The sequence below is a fragment of the Desmodus rotundus genome, chromosome 13 (assembly GCF_022682495.2).
Source record: "Desmodus rotundus isolate HL8 chromosome 13, HLdesRot8A.1, whole genome shotgun sequence".
Taxonomy (NCBI): domain Eukaryota; kingdom Metazoa; phylum Chordata; class Mammalia; order Chiroptera; family Phyllostomidae; genus Desmodus; species Desmodus rotundus.
This window is the reverse complement of record NC_071399.1, coordinates 53,455,414-53,477,737: the sequence shown is the minus strand read 5'-3', so window position 1 is coordinate 53,477,737 and position 22,324 is coordinate 53,455,414. Positions and strand designations below refer to the sequence as shown.

Here is a 22,324-nt window from a genome sequence, read left to right as displayed (position 1 = left end):
CCATATTCCTTATGCTGTACTTTACATCCTTGGGACTATTTTGTGACTATCAATTTGTACTTCTTAATCCCTTCACCTTTCTCACCAACCCCCCGCTACATTCTCCCCTCTGGTAACCATCTGTTCTGTGTATCTATGAGTCTGTTACTATGTTTTGTTTGTTTGTTTTCCTTTTTTGATTCTACTTGTAAGTGAAATGATATGATATTTGTCTTTTTCTGGCTGACTTATTTCGTTAGCATAATACTCTCTAGGTCCATCCATGCTCTCCCAAATGGTAAGATTTCTTTTCTTTTTTTTTTTTATACTTGAGTCATATTCATTGTCTATTTATTGATGGGCACTTGGGTTGTTTCCATAACTTTGCTCTTGTAAATAACACTGTCATGAACGTAGGTGTGCATATATTCTGAATTAGTATTTTGAGTTTTTTTGGATAAATACCCAGAAGTGGAAGTGCTGGGTCATAAGGCAGTTCTAGTTTTAATTTTTTGAGGACCCTCCACATTGTCTTTCATTGTAGCTGGACAAATCTTTATTCCTACCAACAGATGAGGGTTCTCTTTTCTCCGCACACTTGCCAACTCTTGTTGCTTGTAGATTTTTAAAAGTTTTTATTGTTTATTTATTTTTATTTTTTAATCTTTTTTCAGTTACAGTTTATATTCAGTATTATTTTGTATTAGTTTCAGGTGTACAGCATAGTGGTTAGACAGTCATATACTTTACAAAGTGTTCTCCCTGATATTTCCAGTACCCAGCAGGCACTGTACAGTTACCACAATGTTATTGACTCTGTTTCCTTTGCTGGACTTTATGTCCCTATGACTGTTTTGTATCCACTAGTCTGTACTTCTCAATCCCTTCAACTTTTTCATCCAGTTCCCTAACCCCAACTCAGTCAACCATGAATCTGTTCTCTGTATCCAAGAGTCTTTTTCTGTTTTATTTGTTTATATTTTCATTAGTGCTGACACATAAGTGAAATAATATGATACTTGTTTTTCTCTGACTTAGTTTACTTAGTATACTACCTTCTAGGTCCATCCATGCTTTTGCAAATGGTAAGACTTCATTCTTTATTATGGTTGAATAATATTCCACTGTATATATGTACCACCACCTTTTTATCACTCACCTATTGATGAGCACTTTGTTTGCTTCCACAGCTCAGCTATTGTAAATAATGCTTCGATGAACCTAGGGGTACATATATTCTTTTGATTTAGTGTTTGGGGTTTCTTTTGATAAATACTGAGAAGTAGAATCACTGGGTCATAAAACAGCAGTAATTTAAAATTCTCGAAGACCCTTTGTACTGCTTTCCACAGTAGCTGTACCAGTCTGCATTCCCAGCAACAGTGAAGGAAGGTTCCCTTTTCTCCATATCCTCGACAACACTTGTTTGTGGGTTTATTGATGATAGCCATTCTGGCAGGTGTGAAGTGATACTTCATTGTGGTTTTAATTCACATTTCTCTGATGATTAGTGATGTTGAGCATCTTTTCAGATGTCTATTAGCTGTCTGCATGTCCTCTTTGGAGAAATGTCTGTTCAGATTCCCTGCTTACTTTTTAATTGGATTGGTTGTATTATGACTTTTTGGTGTTAACCCCTTATCAAGTGAATCATTGGTAAATATCTTTTCTCTTTCAGTAGGTTGTCTTTTTGTTTTGTTGATGGTTCCCTTTGCTGTTCAAAATCTTTTAAATTTGATGTAGTCCAACTTGTTTATTTTTTCTTTTGTTTCCTTTGCCAGAGGATATATATATAAAAAAAATACTGCTTATACAAATGTGAGGCTTCCAGTCAAGATGGAGGCATTGGTAGACATGCTTTGCTACCTTGCACAACCATAAGAAACATCACAGCTAACCTCAAAACAAAAAATACCCAGAACTGCTAGAAAACTGAACTCTGTGGAAGTCTGACAACCAAGGATTTAAAGAAGCCATGTTCATCCAGATGGGTAGGAGGGGCAGAGAAGTTGCAGTGTGGCAGCAACAAGGTGGGCACCAGAACGGTGGTCCCACATTCACGTGTGGTAGATAAAATCAGAAGGGATACCTTGGGAGCAAGCAATCCCAGCCTCGGTCTAGATCGTGCAGCCCAGGGTTCCAGCGCTGGCAAAATAAAGCCTCATAACTTGTGGCTGTAAAAACCACTGATGTTGGGGCAGCAGAAAAACTGCCAGTCTCTGTGCAGGCAGGGCCCGCACAGTCTTACAACAAATGCACACCCACATACTCTGGGAACCACCACCAGGGCAGCAGCTAGAGGGATGCCAGTCACATACAGGAAGGCAGTGAAGTGACTGGACACAGGGCGAGTACTGAGCAAGCCTCTGTGGCAGTGTCCCCTCTCCTACCCCTCCCCCATTTACAGAGCCACAAAGCTGTGAAGCCTGTTGCCCTGCCCTGGTGTGAATACCTAAGGCTCTGCCTCATACAGCCTAATAGGTGCACTAAGACAGGGAGTCAAAGCAGCTCTACCTAATACACAAAAACAAGCATAGGGAGGCTGTGAAATCGAGGATACAAAGAAATATGGCCCAATTTTTGAAAGAACAGAAAACCCTAGAAAAATAACTAAGCAAAACAGAGATAGCCAACCTATCAGATGCAGAGTTCAAAACACTGGTGATCACAATGCTCAGAGAACTCACTGAATATGGCAGAAGCGTAAGGGAAGAAATGAAGGCTACACTAAATAAAATAAAGAAAAATCCACAGGAAACTACAGTGAAGGGAAGGAAGCCAAGGTACAGATCAATGATTTGGAACATAAGGAAGAAATAAATGATCAATGAGAACAGAATGAAGAAACAAGAATTCAAAACAAGTGAGGAGAGAATAAGAAGACTCTGATATGTAGGGATACCAGGACAAGAGAAAGAGCAAGAGATTGAAAACTTACTTGAAAAATAATTGAAGAAAACTTCCCTAATTTGGTGAAGGAAGTAGACTTGCAAGTCCAGGAAGCACAGAGAGTCCCAAACAAGGTGGATACAAAGAGGCCACTCCAAGACACATTGTAATTAAAGTGCTGAAGGTTAAAGATAAAGAGAGAATCTTAAAAGCAGCAAGGGAAAAGAAGAGACTTAACCTACAGGGGAGTTCCCATAAGACTATCAGCTGATTTCTCAAAAGAAAATTTGCAGGCAAGAGGAACTGGCAAGAAGTATTCAAAGTGATGAAAAGCAAGGTCCTATAACCTAGATTACTCTATCCAGCAAAGCTATCATTTAGAACCAAAGGGCAGATAGTGCTTCCCAGACAAGAAAAAACTAAAGGAGTTCATCAGTACCAAACCATTATTATATGAAATGTTAAAGGGACTTATCTAAGAAAAAGATCAAAACTATGAACAGTAAAATGACAACAAGCTCACAACTAACAACAACTGATTCTAAAAAACAAAACCTAAGCAAACAAGTAGAACAGGAACAGAGTCATAGATTTGGAGGGTTATCAGTGGGAAGAGGAAAAGAGGAGAACAAGGGGAAAAGGTACAGGGATTAAGAAGCATAATTGGTAGGTACAAAATAGACAGGGATGTTAAGAAAAGTATAGGAAATGGAGAAGTCAAAGAACTTACATGCACGACTTTGGGCATCTAAGGGGCATGAGCTAAGAGGGGGGATTGCTGGAGGGAAGGTGGGTACCCGGTGGAGGGGGGCAAAGGGGAAAATTGGGACAACTGGAATAACATAATAAAATATATAACATAACATAATAAAATAAAATAACATAATAAAATAATTCCCGGAGATTCCTCAGCCTCCCTTCATTTTTTTGAATTCTTGTTTCTTCATTCTGTTCTGGTTGGATGTTTATTTCTTCCTTTTGTTCCAAACCATTGATTTGAGTCCTGGTTTCCTTCCCTTTACTCGTGGTTCCCTGTATATTTTCCTTCATTTCACTTTGTATAGCCTTTATTTCTTCCTTTATTTTGTGGCCATATTCAGTCATTTTTGTGAGGACCCTGATTACCATTGTTTTGAACTTTGCATCTGATAGGTTGGCTCTCTCCTAGTTGTCTAGTTTTTTTTCTGGAGTTTTGATGTGTTTTTTCAGTTGGGCCATATATCTTTGTCTTGGCACACCTGTTACATTTTAAGGGATGGAGCCTTAGGTATTCGTCAGAGCGGGGCAACCCACATTGCTGCTTTGTGGTGCTGCATGTGTGGGAGGGGTCAGAGAGGCAACAGTGCTGCTTGGTCGACTCTCAGCTGGCTTTCAGTCACTTCCTCTGCTCCCCACAAGCAAATTGGGCCCTTCTGGTATTGATTCCTGGGTGGGTCGGTTTGTGTATGTTCTAGGACCCTGTGGGTCTCTCCAGTGAACTCTCCTGTGAAACTGGGCATTTCCCCTGCTGCTGCAACCCCGCAAGTTTTTACAGCCCAAGGTTTTGAGACTTTATTTCCCTGTGCTGGAATCCTGCATTGTGCAGTCTGTCTTGCTTCCCAGTTGTCCCTCCCAGTTTATATGTAACACAAATATGGTACCTCTAGCTGCCACCTTGCCTCAAGTCCTCTCCACCCAGGCTGCTCATGTCTGCCCCTCCTGCCAGTCTGGATGAGTGTTTCTCCATTATTAACTCCTTGGTTGTTGGACTTCCATACAGTTCGATTTTTTGGCAGTTCTGGTTGTTTTTTGTGGTTTTTCTTCTTTTGGTTGTGCGCAGAGGCAAAGGATATCTACCTATGCTTCCATCTTGGCCGGGAGAGAACTGACATTCTATACCTATTAAACAATAACTTTCTATTCTTTCCTCCCAGCCCTTGGCAGCCCTCATTACACTTTCTGTATTTACGATTTTTGACTACTGGTAGATACTTCATATAAGTGGAATCATATAGTTACTGGCTTATATCACTTAGCATAATATCCTCAAGGTTCATCCATGTTTTAGCATATTGCAAACTTTCTTTTTAAGGTTAGAAATACTCCATTTTATGTGTATACCATATTTTGCTTATCTGTTCATTCATTGATAGACACTTGGGCCGCTTCCGCATTTTTGTTATTGTGAATAATTCTGTGATGAACATGGGGTACAAATATATCTTCAAGGCTCTGCTTTCAGTTGGGGGGATATGTACCCAAAAGGGGAATTGCTGGATAATTTGGTAATTCTATTTTTTATTTTTTGAGGAACTGCCATATTGTTTTCCACAGCAGTTTTACCATTTTACATTCCTACTAACAGTGCACAAGGGTTCCATTTTCTTTACATCCTGATCAACAGTAGTTTTCTTTTTTAAAATATTTAACCATCCTCCTGGGTGTGAGATTATATCTCCTGGTAGTTTTGGTTTGCATTTTTGTAATGATTAATGATGTGCATCTTTTTATGTGCTTATTCATATATCTTTTTTGGTGAAATGTATTCGAGTATCTTGTTCATTTTTGAATTGGGTTCTTTTTAGTTCTGTGTATTTTGGACATTAATCTCTTATCAGGTATATGATTTGCAAGTGTTTTCTCTCATTCTGTTGGTTGCCTTTTTACTCTGTGGGTATCATTTGATACACAAAATTTTAAAAATTTTCATGAAGTTCAATTTGTATACTATTTTTGTTGTTACTTTTAGTGTCATATACAAGAAAGCATTGCTTTGCCAAATCCAATGTCATGAAGCTTTTGTCCTATGTATTTTTCTAAGAGTTTTGTTGTTGGTGTTGTATTTAGGTCCTTGATCCATTTTTTAGTTCATTGTTATATGGGATTAGGTAAGGGTCTAGTTTCATTCTTTTTCATATTGGATATCCAGTTTCCCCAGCACCATTTGTGGAATGTTCTTTCTCCATTGAACGGTCTTGGCATCCTTGTTAAAAATCATTTGGCCAAATATGCAAGGGTATATTTTTGAGCTCTCTGTTTTATTCCCTTAATCTGTATGTCAGGCTTTATGTAAATACCACACTGTTTTGATTATTGTAAATTTATAATAATACTAAGTTTTGAAATCAGAAGTGTAAGTTCTCTGATTTTCTTTTTCAAGTTTGTGTTGGCTATCAGGGATCCCTTGGTTTCATGTGAATTTTAGGATAGGCTTTTCTATTTCTGCAAAAAATAAAAAAGTCACCGGGATTTTGATAGTGATTGCATTGAATCTGTAGATCTCTTTGGGTTGCATTGATATTTTAATAATAATAAGTCTTTCACTCCATGAACATGGGATGTGTTTTCATTTATTATCTTTAGTTTCCTTCAGCGTTGCTTTATAGTTTTCATTGTACAGGTCTTTGAGTTCCTTGGTTAAGTGAATTCCTAAGCATTTTATCCCTTTTGATGCTATTGTAAATGGAATTGTTTTTGTAATTTCCTTTTCAAATTGTTCATTGTGTATAGAAATGCAACTGATTTTTGCATGTCGACTTTGTAGCTTGCTACTTTGCTGAAATTGTTAATTCTAACAGGTTTCATTTTCTAATGGAATCATTAGGATTTTCTTTAAATAAGATCATATCTGCAAACAGATGTTTTTACTTCTTTCTAATTTGAATGCCTTTTACAGTTACTTCTTTTTCTGCCTAACTTCTTTGGCTACAACTCACCATACTGTGTTGAATAGAAGTGCTGGAAGCAGGCATTCTTTTCTTGTTCTTATCTTAGTGGAAATGGTTTCAGTCTTTCACCATTGAGTATGATGCTCACTGTGGGTTTTTCTTTTTTTTTTTTTTTTTTTTTTAAATTTTTATTTATTTACTTTTAGAGAGAGGGAAAGGGAGGGAGAAAGAAAGGGAGAGAAATGTCAATATGTGGTTGCCTCTCACATGCCCCCTCCCGGGGACCTGGACCGCAACCCGGGCATGTGCCCTAGACCGGGAACCGAACCTGCCACCCCTTGGTTTACAAGCCAGCGCTCAATCCACCGAGCCACACCAGCCAGGGCCTCACTGTGGGTTTTTCATATATGACATTCATTATGTTGAGATAGTTGTATTTCTAGTTTGTTGAGTGTTTTTGTAATGAAAGGGTGTTGAATTTTGTCATGCTTTTTCTTGCATCAGTTGAGATGATCATGTAGTTTTTTTCCCCATCCTTTGATTTATGTGGCATGTTACATTGCTCAATTTTCACATGTTAAACCATCCTTACATTCCAGGAATAAATCCCACTTGGTCATGGTACATAATCCTTTTAATATGCTGCTGAATTCGATTTGCTAGTATTTTATTGAGAATTTTTGCATCCATATTCATGAGGAATATTGTTCAGTAGTTTTCTTGTGATGTCTTTATCTGGCTTTGCTGTCACAGTAATGCTAGCTTCATAGAATAAGTTAAAAGTGTTTCCTTCTTCATCTTCTTTTCTTTTTTGGAAAAGTTTGGTGTTTTTAAATGTCTGGTAGAATTCACTACTGAAGCTATTGGTTGTAGGGCTTTTCTTTGTTCACAGGTTTTTTTATTACTGAATCAATCTCTTTACTAGTTATGGGTCTCTTCATACTTTAAGAATCATTTTAAAATAGTCTTGGTTTTAAAAGTCTTAGTATTAAAACAATACAGCATTATTACTGTGTTTCAAAAGAATACCCATATTCTACTGCCCTAATCTATTTGGTTATGTTTTTGTTGAGAACGTATCTATACATGGATGTTTTAATCAAGTCATAATGTGTGTAAATTCTTTTCATGTTTTTTTTATTTGTTACTTAACATGTTTTCCCCACTACTAATGTGTAGTCCTACCTATTTCCCTATTGCCTTTGTATCCTAGAGAGTTATGCCATATCATGCAGCATTGTATCAGAAAGATATTGTGTAGGTCTGAGCAGTGTTTTGTTTGTTTTGTTTATTGACTGGTGCCAGTGGGATGGTCAGTGGCTTCCTGAATTCTGTGTAGTATGTGACTTTGTGGGTGGGGCTCCAATTTGCATTCACAATTAAACTAATTAATTGCATCACCTCCCATGGAAAGTGTGAAGAGGTTTCTTTTGTAGTCGTATATAGCATATGTGCTATGTATACATATACATTCACATACACATATGTATGAATATGATATATACATAGAAAAATCTGTTCAGGACTTTGTGATAAATGGTCTGCTCTTCAATGCAATGGAACTATAGTGAATTTTAGTTAGTTTTTAAACAGGCCTAGGGGAAGAAAAGAAACAATTATAGTTCTGAAAATAAGTGTTTAAATTTCATTTTCACAAAATAGTAAGCAGTATGTCAGGACTTATTATTTAGTAGGTAGGTAAGTGAATTTGGATAGGAAAACCTATTGTATAATACACATTCTCACTTTCTGCCTTTTTGCAGGGCTGCTGACAATAATAAGCCAACTAGAATCATTCTAAATTTTACTTACACTTTTCAAAACTTTTTCATATTTCGTAGACATGCTAACAGTGATTCATAAGCAAATGTCTCTTTGTTAATTTTATATTTGCTTATTTTTAGATTTTTGTAATGTTTACAAACTTGAAAAAGGAAATCATAGTTTAACAATATAATTGACTTATAGGCAGGAAGAATGGATACCCTAATAGCTAATTTATAATTTTGAAATAAGATGTATATTATTTCCCAATCTAATTTAATCCACAATGAATATGAATACCTTCAGTAAAATATTTTTAAATTTTAAAACTATGTTATGTTTTTTTAACAGATTTCTATAATCCAGGAACTTGTTACTAATTATGAAGCCTCTCTTAAAACATGTGACTTTTTTAGCCCTTATGGTAAGTTTAAATTAGCTTCTATTGGAATTTAGTTACTCATTTCTGTCCATTTTAATCACAATAAGACTAAATGTTTATTATTTAAATGCTACATGATAGGTATTTACTGAGTAGTTTTTTAATTCATGAAGAATAATTTTTGAAATGCAAAGAGTGCATTTCAATTTTATTTAATTTAAATTATCCATAATATTGTGAGGTGGGAGTGAACCCTATTTTAACACAAGTAAACCAATTTGAGAGATTGAGTGGCTTGCCAAAGATGATGCAGTTAGTTTATATTGAAATATATTTTTACTGAATCCCTAGTTTTCTTTGTACTTTTTTTTTTTTTTTACTTTAAATCCTGTAAAATTTGTTTGTTTCTCTGTTTGTAGGGGCATATGTAAATCAAGGCAACTGTAGAAAACACTGTAGATTGCTTTCATTCATGCAGATGCTAACTATAGTCTCTTTCTTCATGTGTCTTTTACATGTCATTGCTCTTTTGTCTTTGTTAGTTTGAAACAAATTCCATGTAAGAGAATAGACATAGAAGTAAGTAGGATAACGAACACTGTGTCTCCCTCACCCAGCTTCTGTTATCCACATTTTGCTACACTTATTTGAAGTACCTTCTGTGTAGTTTTTCTGGAGTATTTTTAAAGCAGACATACTCTTTTACCTGTCAGTACCTTAGGATACATCTCTGTTTAAAACACTTAAGCAGATGATATAACCACAGTGCTATCTTATACAAAATTAATTCTCATACCATAATATCTAACACCCAGTGTACATGCAGATTTCCCTGATTATCTTAACAACTTGTCTTTGTATAATTCGTTTATTTGAGTTTGGATCCAACTTGGTTTTCATGTCTCTGATACTCTTTTAATCTTGAGTAGTGTCCTCCCCTCCCTTTTAAAAAGTGTTATTTGTTGAAAGGTTATTTGTCTTGTGGAATGTCCCATGTTCTGCATTTGGCTGATTTGCTTTCTCATGGTGTCATTTAATATATTTCTTGTAAACTCAGTAAGATTTACAGGCTTGATTAGATCCAGGTTCCGAGTGAATACTTGATACATGATGTACTGTACTTCCCGTTATATCACAACTGGAGGCAGAAGACATTCTATTTGACTCTCTTTTTATGTTGTTTAGGTTGGTCAGGGTTCAGATATTGTTAGCCATCTGCCCATTAAAGAATTCCTCCTTGGCCTCTCACCTAATGATTTTAGCAGTCAATGCAAATCATTGCCCCAGTCCCTTATTTCATTCAAGTCATCATTTCATCTGTATTTGTTAGTTAGTTAGACATCATTTCATCTGTATTTATTAGTAAAAATCTTGCCCTCATCAGCTATTTGGTTTCCCTGAACTATACTTCATGGAAGAGGAGCAAGATAAACTCTTTGCCTTTATTAGTTGTGTTTTAATTTATACTAATTTGTCTGCATGTTGTCATTTTATTTGGTCACCTAGTATAGGAGACCTGTGTTTTTCTGATGTAGTGTGGGTAAATTCTCTTTTTCACTCTTTCTTCCTCATTTTGTACCTGTATGTCTTCCCTTCTGAAATCTAATTTGAGAGCTTGGTATTTCTCTGCTCTTTGTAGCTTGAGGGTACAGGATGGGGAACAGCATAGAGCTTAGCTGACAGTGTGTGACTGCTTTTGACACATAGGTTTACTTCTACCTTATCAGGAATGTATCTTCTTCATATCCTTCACCTTTCCCTGATTTAGTGTTGAGGCCTAGACAATGCTAAGCCTTGGCAGCTCTTGCCTTTGTGGAAATCTTGTGGTGGTAGTGAGGGACATCTTTTTTCCAAGATGTTTTCCTGGGTCTGCTGCCTTATGCCCCTGGCCTGAGAATTCATAGATTATCTTGTATCCTCAGCCCTATTTCTTTGGAGTGAGGTGGAGGATTAGAAGCCTTTGAAAGTAGCATCTTCTTTCTCTGTTTGGCTGCCACTTTTTGAACTTGATGGCATATAGTCATACCTCTTTCTGTTGAAATTTGTCATTTTTACTGGGTTTTTACTGTTTATTATTATAATAATTATTAATTTCATTATGCTTTGGGAGAGACAGTGTATGTGATATCCTTTACTTTGCCTTCTCCCTATAATAATTTTATATTTGTTTGATTGCAGAGAATGGGGAGAAGGAACCCCCAACAACACTGCTCTGGGTTCAGTATTTCCTGGCACAGCACTTTGATAAACTTGGGCAATATACTTTGGCTTTGGATTATATTAATGCTGCTATTGCTAGTACTCCAACTCTAATAGAATTATTCTATATGAAAGCAAAAATTTACAAGGTAAAATCCTACATATGTTTTTTGAATAATTGAACAGTTTAGCTATTTAAGAACCCTTGGAATTATTTCTGTGCAGAAATAACTTTTATGGTACTTTGATAATCTATTTCTAATACACTAAAAATCATAAAGAGTTTTAGGTTGCATAGTTTTGAACTCAGTGTTAATTATTTGATTCAACTCTTAGTAAAGGTGAATTTTAATTTAAAGATTTATAGATACATTTTACAGAACTGGTACTACATTTCTAATTTGTCTTTATAAACTGTTGCTATTTGTAGTGCTCCCATATTATCTTAATCATAAACTATAATTTCTTTAATACTTTTATCTCCTAAAGCATATAGGTAATCTAAAAGAAGCTGCAAAGTGGATGGATGAAGCACAGTCTTTAGACACGGCCGATAGGTTCATCAATTCCAAATGTGCAAAATACATGCTTCGAGCAAATATGATAAAAGAAGCAGAGGAAATGTGCTCCAAGTTCACAAGGGTAGGAAATAGCATTAAACTTCAGTTCTGGGATGATTTGTGAAGTTTGCCACTGAGGTTTTTAAGAATTCATTCCTGTTATTTTTTAAATCCCATTTAGCGGCTCATATCCTAAGCATGGATTCTTACTGAGGTTTCAGTGTGTGTGTACATGTGCTTCTGGGAGGGGAGGGGGTTAAAAAGCAACAGCAGGAGCAAATACCTTTATACAAAAATAAGCAATATGCTGTACTTCAGTGAATGTGTGTAATATTCAGTTTACAATTCTTTTGTCTCGCTAGAAATTTGTGACTGCTGTTTAATTTTTCTTTTAGAGTGTTACTTCAGAATTGCTCATAAAGTTCTTTCTATGTAAAACTAAGGTTCATGGACTACTGGTCTCTGTGCCAGTTGAGAATTTAAGTTCACTGAAATGGTTGGACCAAATGTTGTTCCTTTCCTTTCTTCCTTCACAGTCCTTTTATATCCTTTCAACATAGACTTCCTGTTGTTTTATAAAAATAATATTTTACATGTTTATGATTAAAAATGTAAGTAGACTGTGGAACAGAATAGAAAGCTCAGAAACACATTCATACATATTTGCAAACTTGGTATATAACCAGAGGTGCATTAAAAATCAGAGATGAAAAAATATTGCTGGGACAATTAGTTATTTGTGTTGAAAAGAATAAAATGACATTCTTATCTTGTGCTGAAAACAAATCAGTTCCAGAGGGATTGAAGGTCTAAGTATGGAAAGCACAGTTTTCAGACTTAAGAAGGTGGAAGTTATAGAGGAAGGTATAGAGGTTTATCTTTAGGGCCTAAGGTAGGAAACATTTCTTAAGACACGTTAAGTGTAAAGTACGAGAGTAAATTGAAACACTTAACTATTAAAAATCAAGGTAATGTATAACAGCATAACCATCGTAAAGTGAGAAGATAAACCACAGAATTGGTTGGAGAAGATGTTTCTAATCCATATAATGAGAAAAGAATTTATAATGAACTCCAAAGAATTCACTGATATAGTTATATAGCACATATTGAATATAATATTGAGGCCTCATGAGGAAACCATTGCTGCAAGTTTGATTTCCAAATTTTAATTAAGATTCCATGAAATAAATGTATGTCCAAGTGCACATTACATACAAAGTGGAGGGCTTAGTGCTGCTGTTTACAGGTGAGGTATTTAGGATGAACGTAAATTACCACTGTGCTCTGTGATGCTAATAATGTGTCGCTACTACAGCGCCACTGTACCACCTTCCTTAAATGTTAACTAGATCCTGGTTGTGTCTGATTGTTAATGGAAACCCCTTGTAATTTAGAAGCTTGAACTTTTATTATGAAAATGTAACTACTTGTAAGGATCATGTGATAGAAACATAAATACACACAAAACTCAATAAAAATTAAGACAAGTATGGGCAAAGGATATGAATAGTTCACATAAATGGTAAATGGAATGGCCAAAAAAGATGACTTAACAGTAATCAGGGAAATTATAAGATATCATTTTGTACACATTAAATTTAAGAAGTTTAAGTCTGACATTACTAGGTATTGACAAAGAATATGTTTTACATGTATATATTTTACATATATATGTATATGATGTCACTTAACAATCCTAGGATATCATTACCCCCATATTACAGTTAAGGAAATGTTTAGAGAGGTCAAATACTGTGGCATCTAGAGATCACCCACTTAGTCATTTATTTGGAGCCAGGATTCTAAATTAGGTGTCTCTGACTCTAAAACCTAGGTTTTAGGATTGTGTTGTAGGAACAGAAACTACAGTGACTAGTGTTTCTAAAACTCAGAAGCTGTAGGATCAACAACAGATGCAAAGGGGCAGTTGAAATGTTAGCAAGAAGTATTAGCAAGAATGATGAGTATTAGGAGGAAAAAAATTAGGAAGATAGTAATACAGCTTATGTTCATGCAGCACTTTTATTGTGTTTGTCTGAAATTTTACAGCAATATAATTGGGCTTCTGAAGAGGTTACTTGAATCATCTTTGGTCACATAGTGAATATTGCTGGGGCTCAGACTTTTCAGTGCCCTTCCCACTGAGTCACAATTTTGAAAGTTAGAAGAAAGTATAAGTATAGATATAAAAACAGTGATGTTTGTAGAGAAAAGTACCTACCACCTGGAAGGCCAAGGTAGAGATTAGAAGTAAAATAAAATTAAAAATGAATACACAAAACTTTTAAAGTTAGGTAATAAGTCTAGTACACACACACACACCCCCTAAACCAGAGACAACTGTCTGAAAAAGCACAGAGAAATGAAAGAAGGGGAAAGTTGGGCTGTTTGAGAGTAGTCACTAAAATCTAGTTTGCTCATCATAACTGCTTTCAGTCATCCATTCTTGACAAGTTGCCATGATATATGGAGAGCTTGTTCAGTTTATCCAAAGTGGTTCCTTGGCCAGATATGTCCGTAACAGGTGGTTACGGACAATCATAGTGAGCCAGAGCAGGAAAACTGCTAATGACCTTGAGTAACCAGTTTGTATCTGCTTGTTCATTCAGTGAAGTGCTCATATTTCATTCTTGAAAATTTTTCACAGTTTGAAATTCTTGTATGAGGTTGTTGATGCAAGTTGTATAGTTCTAGTTGGTAATGGTTTTGAAATGAAATATAATGTAGATTTCTTATAAACATAGGTAGTCATCAAAAAATGTAAAATACATGTAACCAAAAAGAACAATAAAACACAGGAACTACTATAAAGGACACATGGACAAAATCAAGGGAGAGGGTGGAGGTGGGGGAGGGAGGGGGGTTCAGCTGGGTTAGGGTGGAGGGATGGGGAGAAAAGGCACACAACTGTAATTGAATAACAATAAAAATTTTAAAAAAAGAATAATACACACTAAAAAAAAGAACAATAAAACACACTCATACTTTCACGTGACCAGTTTTTATCCTTTTAATGAGAATTCTGAAAATTGAACTGATAATACAAAATGGGTGTGACAAAGAATTGAAGATTAAAATGACTTATGTAAATATACCATTGCCATCTTCCCTGGGGTCACATAAAATATATTTGAAATATCCTTAAAAAGTGTGGCAACACTCCAGTTCCCCTGCACTGAAACTAGGTGCTTTATGACGTACCTTGTTCTCAGAACTCACATTGAGCCTGAATTAACAAATATTCTTAACAAATTCCATTATTTGGTTTTGTCAGCTTCAAGGGAAAGAGGTGGCATAGAATAGGAAATGCTGTTAGAAGCAGACCTGTGGGTGCAAAAAAGTGACAACTGACAGCCTAAGCCTAATGTGCAGGGAGGGGACTGGGAAACTGAAAAGTAGGCTTGGGCCCTAGTACTGACGGATTTGACAATAATGGGTATACATAGCCCTGTGTCAGCAAAGAAAGGTTAAGTAGCTTTTACTTAAGAAGCAGAAGATAGGCAGTATTTCATAGGGTTGCTATCTAAAATAGTTTAAATCAGGGGTGTCAAACTCATCAGGGGCCACATCAGCCTCACGGTTGCCTTCAAAGGGCTGAATGTAATTTTAGGACTGTATAAGTGTAACTCTCCTTAACTAGGGCAAGGAGGTTGGCACTGCCTCTGGGTAGAAACAAGGTGCCAGGTCGGATAAAACAAGGTGGAGGGCCGGATTCAGCCCACAGGCCTTGTGTTTGCCACCTGTGGTTTAAATAGAAGCTTTGTTGCTTAAAAACTTAGCTTTAGTAATCTGGAGTCTTTTATATAGAAGTTGAATACCCCAAAAAAACTGGATAAATAAGACATACAATTTTAAATCAATAGGAGCTTTTTGGTAGTATTTAGTATATTTGTTAATTATTATTGTCAAAATATTTGTAGCTATAGTTGTAAAAGAGAAAATGAGATTTGGGGGATCTCTTTTATTATTTGCTTTTTATATTAATGAATGCTTCTATTTCAGGAAGGAACATCTGCCATGGAAAATCTAAATGAAATGCAGTGCATGTGGTTTCAAACAGAGTGCATTTCAGCTTATCAGCGTTTGGGGAGATACGGGGATGCCTTAAAAAAGTGCCATGAAGTAGAAAGGGTAAGTTGATAGAATTTTGACTTTATTTTTCTCTGGTAAGGAGATGAAAAAAGCAGGTATTTTTCTACATGGTAACATCTACCTCTTTTATTTACTTTGGAAACTTCACTGTGAAAAATTCATTCAAACATTCAGAGGTTGTGAATAAATGGTTGCTTTTGTTTGATCCTCAGATGGTTGTGATTTCAACATGTCTCCATGTCTTTGTCTGAAGGAACAAGTAAGAGATAAATTTAGTAAGCCGTTATTGCTATTAGTAACATATATTCAAAATATCTGTTCCCTAATCGGGCCATTATTTGATTTTCATCTCTAGCGGAGAAGGATACACAAGCTGATGGCCACCTCTTTCCCCTTTATGTCAGGATCTGCTCAGTAGTCAGCCTCTCTCCAGTTTGTCTTCCCAGGATATTTGTTCTCACTTCAGTACTTTGGACAGCAGTCAGTGACTGGTTTGCAGCCTTATTTTATTACTTGCTTTTAGGATGATGTGTGTGATTTGCCTTAGTGAGGGGCCTTTTCTTTTCCTTTGTGTGAATTTTTGTTTTCCTGTTCTTTGTCATCTCTGAAGCACTCTCCTTCCAATGGACAACAGGAGGAAAAGAGCCACAAATGCACCCCTGAGGCAGTCCTCAGCAGCCCTCAGTTGGGGTCAATCGGCACCACTGTTCCCATGCTGACGCAGTATAAAACCACAGGCATCATAGTCAGGTGAGCCTGATGTCTGCTCTCTGGCAGTCACTTTGGCCTTTTTCCCATGTGAAACTTCTGAGATTACCCAAAAGAAAGGCTAAACCTTAGGGGGTGGCTTTTGATGGGAACTGGAACTACGATTATATATGAGCCCTTTTACAAATAACATAGTTTTTGCTTTGTTTTTTTTACTTTTTTTAATTCTTAGCTTGGGCTTCATGGCTATCTCTGGGAAAAATTCTCATCTTGAAAATATAAAAAGCCCTTGGATAATAAGTGAAGTATTCAGGCATTGTAGTATAAATCAGGCTCTTCTGTGATAAAACCAGAGATCATTAACTTGATGACTGTCACTTTAAAACATTCTATTTGTTATTAGGAAAGATACATTTTTATTAACCAGGACATTCTTGGTGAGTGGACAGATTGTTTACTTATGGATCAGTAATTCCAGCAGGACCATAACTGGAAATTTATCAGATTTTCTTTGTATTCTTAGGATCATATTGTAAACTTCTCCAGCTTCAATTCCATTCCTGCTAATATTAATAACTATATTACTAATTTCTTTTTAACATTTTTTGACAATTGTTAGACTATGATTAATAGCTATTCAGTTACTAAATTTTATTTAGATTATACTTTCCCTTAAATTTTTAGTGATTTTGGCTGAGTAACATGAAGTAAAATTCTGTAATGTTAGATAAAATACAGTTGACCCTTGAACAACGAGGGGATTGGGACTCTTAACTCCTGTGCAGTCAAAAATCCTTGTGTAACTATAATCCGTCCTTTGCATTTGTGGATTTCCAATCAGGGATCAAAAATAGAAAAATAGAATTGACCTTTGAACACTGCAGGTTTGAATTGCACAGGTCCACTTTTATATGCAGATTTTTAAAAATTATAAAAATCACCCTGATCTGTATGGCTCTGGGGTGTCGTACCACAAAGCAAAAGGTTGCCAGTCTAATTCTGGGTCCGGGAGCATGCCCGGGTTGCAGGTTCAGTCCCCCGTTAGGGTACATGCGAGAGGCAACCAATGGATATTTCTGTCTCACATCAGTCTTTCTCTCCCTGTTTTTCTCCTTCCCTTCCCCTGTCTCTAAAAATAAATAAATATAATCTTAAAAAATTATAAAGACCCATGTTGTTCAAGAGTCAACTGTACTTTTAGTTCAAAAAACATTAAAACATGATTTGACTTGTACACATCACCCTCTGGTCATTTTACGTAGTTATTCTTAGATTCTTTACTATCTTTATTTAGGGTTTGCTGTTGGTGCTTAAGAATAGAAAAAAACTAGAAACATAAACAAGAGCATATTCTTATATTACTTGTAAATTAGTAAAAAAAATATAGTAAATTCATACCAAAAGTAAGACTTGTCTAATGGTTTATATGTTGAAATGTGAGTGCTTAGTACAAATATGATAATTAAATATTTTCTGACTGATTAATGCTTCTAAAATGAACTTCCAGTAAAATGTAATCTAAAAGAAAATTTTTTATAATGTAATTGTAAGTACTTAGGAGTAATTACTGAATTAAAAGGTTTATTATGATAGGTATCTGCATGAATTACTTTGTACCTAAGTTTAAGGTACTTTAGTAAAGAAATGAGTATTTAAAAAAAAAACGTTTCAGTTTTCTTTCTAAATAGAAGGTCAGTGAATAGAGAGATAAATTCAAATAAAGGCTAAGTCTTGTGCTGTCAAGAACTCCTTCCAGAATTCTTTCACTGAAAGCAGTTTCAGCTAGGATACATATTGCTGTGAGCTCTTAGTAACTGGATTTGAAATGTTAGAATTCTGGAATGGCCCAGTATAGTACTTTTCTGTCTATCTTGCCCGCCCGCCCTAGGATTGTATGTACAGGAGATGTATATATATTCCAATCTGATGTTTAGAAACTAAGTTTTATGCAAAGCAAAGCAAAACAACTGTCTTTAAAATGTTGACTATAAACTTGTATTCAGAATAATTTTTTAAAACTATTTTATCTTCCAAGAAATGAATTTTCTTTTCCCCCTTTTCAGATGATTGATTTCTTATTATTTTAGTGTGCTAATTTGTATCTGAAACAGAACAACAATACATATTCCTAAAACTTTTTGATAAGATACAGGATTTCTGATAGCTCAAAGCCATAGGAAGTTTGTAACTTTTTTCTAATGCATCTTAATTCTTATCAAATTGGCACATGCTTTATAATGGCAGATTCTCTATAAAGGACATAGAGTTGTTGATTACCCTCTTTGGTCTAGTTATTGATTTTTTTAAGTCCAGGGGTTTTTCTCATACTTCTTATTAGTCTACTCCAGGAACTCTGGGAAGGAATGGGTAGATGAATCTGGGTCAGAAGAGAGGGCCTAATAGGGAATTCCACATTCTTTTTTTTTTTTTTTTTAAATCCTCACCAGAGAACATTTTTTCATTGCTTTAAAGCAAGAGGAAGGGAGAGGGAGAAACATGGGTGTGAGAGAACCATCAATTGGTTGCCTCCCATATGTGCTCAGACTGGGGATTGTATGCACCCGGACTATGTGGACCAAGGATCAAACCTGCAACCTAGATAATGTGCCCTGACCTGGAATCGAAGCTACAGTCTTTCAGTTATGGGACAACACTCCAACCAACTGAGCCACGCCAGCCAGGGCAAAACTGCACTCTAAGCTATGAATTGCATTTTTTCATTCTTTGCTGACTTCTCTTTGATTGAAGCCTAATTTTCACAATTTGAGCAATTCTTGCATTACTACTCTCCTGACCCTAAGAAAAAGAAAACTAGTGTTTGTGATGAGGGGAACACTGAGTTAAGGGCATGAGCAGTATGTTAAAATTTGAGTACCTAGAGATTATAGCAAGCTAAGTGGCCTTACCACGTTCATGTTTGGCCAAAGTTCAGGGAAACTAACTTTACCTATTTATGTTATTGAACATATTTTTATGTTTTATAAATTTGGGGACCTAAAAATCACCCCAAGGTGGTGTGGTACAAGGGACATATTTGTGGTAATGTGACAGTTCTGTATCTTAATTGTGTGGTATTAGTTCCTCAAATATACACATGATAAAATCACATAGAACTGTACACACAAATTGCACCAGTGTCAGTCCTTTGGTTTTGATATCATATTACAGTTATGTAGGCTTTATTTGGGAGAAACTAAGGGAAAAGGGTACAGAACATCTTTATATTACCTTTCAACTTCCTCTGTATCTATAATTATTCCAAATAAAAAGGTAAAAAAGAAAATCAACATTAGTTTTAAAGTAGGATTCTTTAAACATCATTTCTTCCAAATGCAAAATTATTTGGTCGTACCTTAAATTTTCTAATTTAATCTAGTCATATCTGGTCCACCACCACTATCTTATTGTAGAATGATCAACATCCAGGGTTGTAGGGCTCAGCAAGTTCCTAAGACACAAGGCTTTCGATGGAAAAACTGAAAGCCTTGGGCAAAGTGGGATAGGTTGGTTACCCTATTTATGGAAGACAATTACTGGAGAGAGGCAGCCTGTGGGCTATTGCTGGTAAAGAGGAGGCTTAAGTGTTTGTGGTTCCAAAGGCTCCCTCTAAGATTTGACTTAAAACCTATTTACTAATGCTACTAGGAATATTTCTTAAAACTTATGTCTGCCTTTTTATACATAAATGTTTCTCAACCTCAAAAAGGTCCTATAATCTCAAAGTTTTCATCTTCATGATTTTTGACACTGTGGTTTTTCTTAGTCAGCTGTATTGAATTTTAAGATATTCTATGGCGCTAGATATAACTTGATTGATGACATAAGGAGGACCACGAACAACTTTATGAAATATGTAATCCTTTTTTAAAAAACAAGTTTGTTACTATTTATGAGTTGATTTGTCTTATTGATGGGAAGAATGTTACTTTCAAATGTAATTATTAAAGCATGATTCTTGAAGTAGTAAATACAAACTAATGTGTCCATTTTTTTTTCTATTTCTTTCCCTCTACACTGTACTTTTACCTTAAAATTCTTTTTTTTTTGAAGTCTCAGGTATTTAATGTAATTCTGTGTATGGTGTATTTCTAATTACCAAGATAACAACAATTATCAAGTGATACGGACACTTACTAATGTGTTCTCTGCATAGTGAGTTACTAGGTCCCCACAGAGGAAAATGAAGTGATAGAAGAACTTGTTCCGTATTGCTATATTGAGTTTATTTTTCTAAATATATATATTTGGAGAAGCTAAAGTGGGAGAAAATAAGGAACCAGTAGAGATGCACACAGAGAAGAAAATAAAAGTATAAATTGTTTTGTAGGGAGTTGATCTCCTTTCTATGTAAGAGATTGGTTCTTAAACTTTTGGAGAGCCATGGACCCTTTGAGAATTGGATGAAAGCCTCAAAATGCTATGTTTATACCTAGACTCCAGACTAAGAACCTTTGCTAAAATGGAATGTAGGTAGAATAATGGTAGCTTATTGAATGAGAGAAAACCATAATGCTCTGTGTTTGTATAGCACTTTACCGTTTAGAAAGAACTTTAAAATATGTCCTTATATGATCTTTAACAGTCTTATGAAACTGTACAGATTTCTTTATTCCTAACTTAAGTAAGTAATGGAGGCTCAAGATAATTGAGGTCATGTGTCTGATAAGCATCTGATCTCTTAAATTGGCAAATATTGGGCTTGTTGAGTTTCTGCTATGTTAGGCCCTCTGCCAGTCAGTGGGGATAGACATAACAAGGCTTGCCCTTGAAGAGCTAGCTCACAGTTGAGCAGAACAGTCTGATTTGTAAACATTTTGTGTGAACCTATAGTATATATTTTAGTCTTCAGTTGGAGGTCTGTTTAACTCTGCAATGCTTGTTTTGGGGGAAAACTGAGGAAAAATGTTCATATAAGGTATCAATATGTACTAATTTCCAGGCTTAAAAATCTGACTTACTATATAGAAATTGAGCTTCATCATAAAACATGATTTACAGTGAATGATCATCAGTTGTAGAAAGAGAAACTTGTTATATGCAAAGAAGAACTTGATGTCCTTCACAGTGTTAAACACTGGAGAAGGTGGCAACTAAGTGAAATTGTGACTGTTAAAAATGTTTTGGGGGGCTTTTTATGGTTTTCTTTTCAAAAGATATTATTGACAAAATGTAAGAGATAATTTTGTGGTTTTGTTTTTTAAGCATTTTTTAGAGATAACTGATGATCAATTTGACTTCCATACATACTGCATGCGAAAGATGACCCTTCGTGCCTATGTTGACCTTCTAAGATTAGAAGATATGCTCAGAAAACATGCCTTCTATTTCAAGGCTGCTAGATCAGCGATTGAAATGTACTTGAAATTGCATGATAATCCCTTAACCAGTGAAGGCAAACAACAAGAAATAAATTCAGGTAACTGACAAGGAACTATTTTTAAAAATTTGAAAAGAATACTAAATTTCAGAATGTCATTAACAAACAATACATAGAAAAAGTATGTTGTCAAATGGATGTGAAGACAATATATCTTTGTGTGAAAAAAAATGCAGGGAAAGACTTAGAAAAAGCTGGCAAGATGATGTTCTGTAGCTGCTGCTTCTAAATCACCCTAATGGAATGACTTGCAATCTTTTTTTATTTTTATCTTCACTAAGACCAATTCAGGAAAACAAAAATGTCTGTGGACTGGGTTCTTCTTTTTTTTTTAATTGTAACTGAAAATAGCATTGAGCCTTGTAGGGAATAATAATTTTTCTTAACAACTTCTAGTACCTACTTTATTGAAAATAATAGTAATGCTAATGAGAATAATACAGCTTTTATTCACTAAAATGTTAATATCTAGGAATATTTGAGAAAATATTCCTATAGAGAAAATATTCCATAAAGAAAAATTTCTTATTTTTCATTTGTAATATTTATGCAGTGTTTAGAGAGCATAAGTGTGTCTGTATTATTGATATACTCTGAGAGAATAGTTGGTATTCATTTGCAAAAACATAAAAAAAAAAAAGAGAGAATAGTTGGTATTATCAGCCCCACTTTACACAGTTTGAAACTTGATACTGAGATGATTTGCCCAAAGTCATGCATTGTA

General features: G+C 35.4%; 1 protein-coding gene across 2 annotated transcripts in view; it reads left to right on the top strand.

Moving 5' to 3' along the window:
• The window catches only part of NAA16 (N-alpha-acetyltransferase 16, NatA auxiliary subunit), a 74,432-nt gene that overhangs the window by 41,160 nt on the left and 10,948 nt on the right, over positions 1-22,324 (top strand). For both annotated transcript variants that reach the window (XM_024569310.4, XM_024569309.4), the window contains 5 exons: positions 8,631-8,703; positions 10,840-11,009; positions 11,350-11,502; positions 15,426-15,554; positions 21,426-21,639. In XM_024569310.4, coding sequence (XP_024425078.2) covers positions 8,631-8,703; positions 10,840-11,009; positions 11,350-11,502; positions 15,426-15,554; positions 21,426-21,639 — 739 coding nt within the window. The remainder of the gene's footprint in view (positions 1-8,630; positions 8,704-10,839; positions 11,010-11,349; positions 11,503-15,425; positions 15,555-21,425; positions 21,640-22,324) is intronic.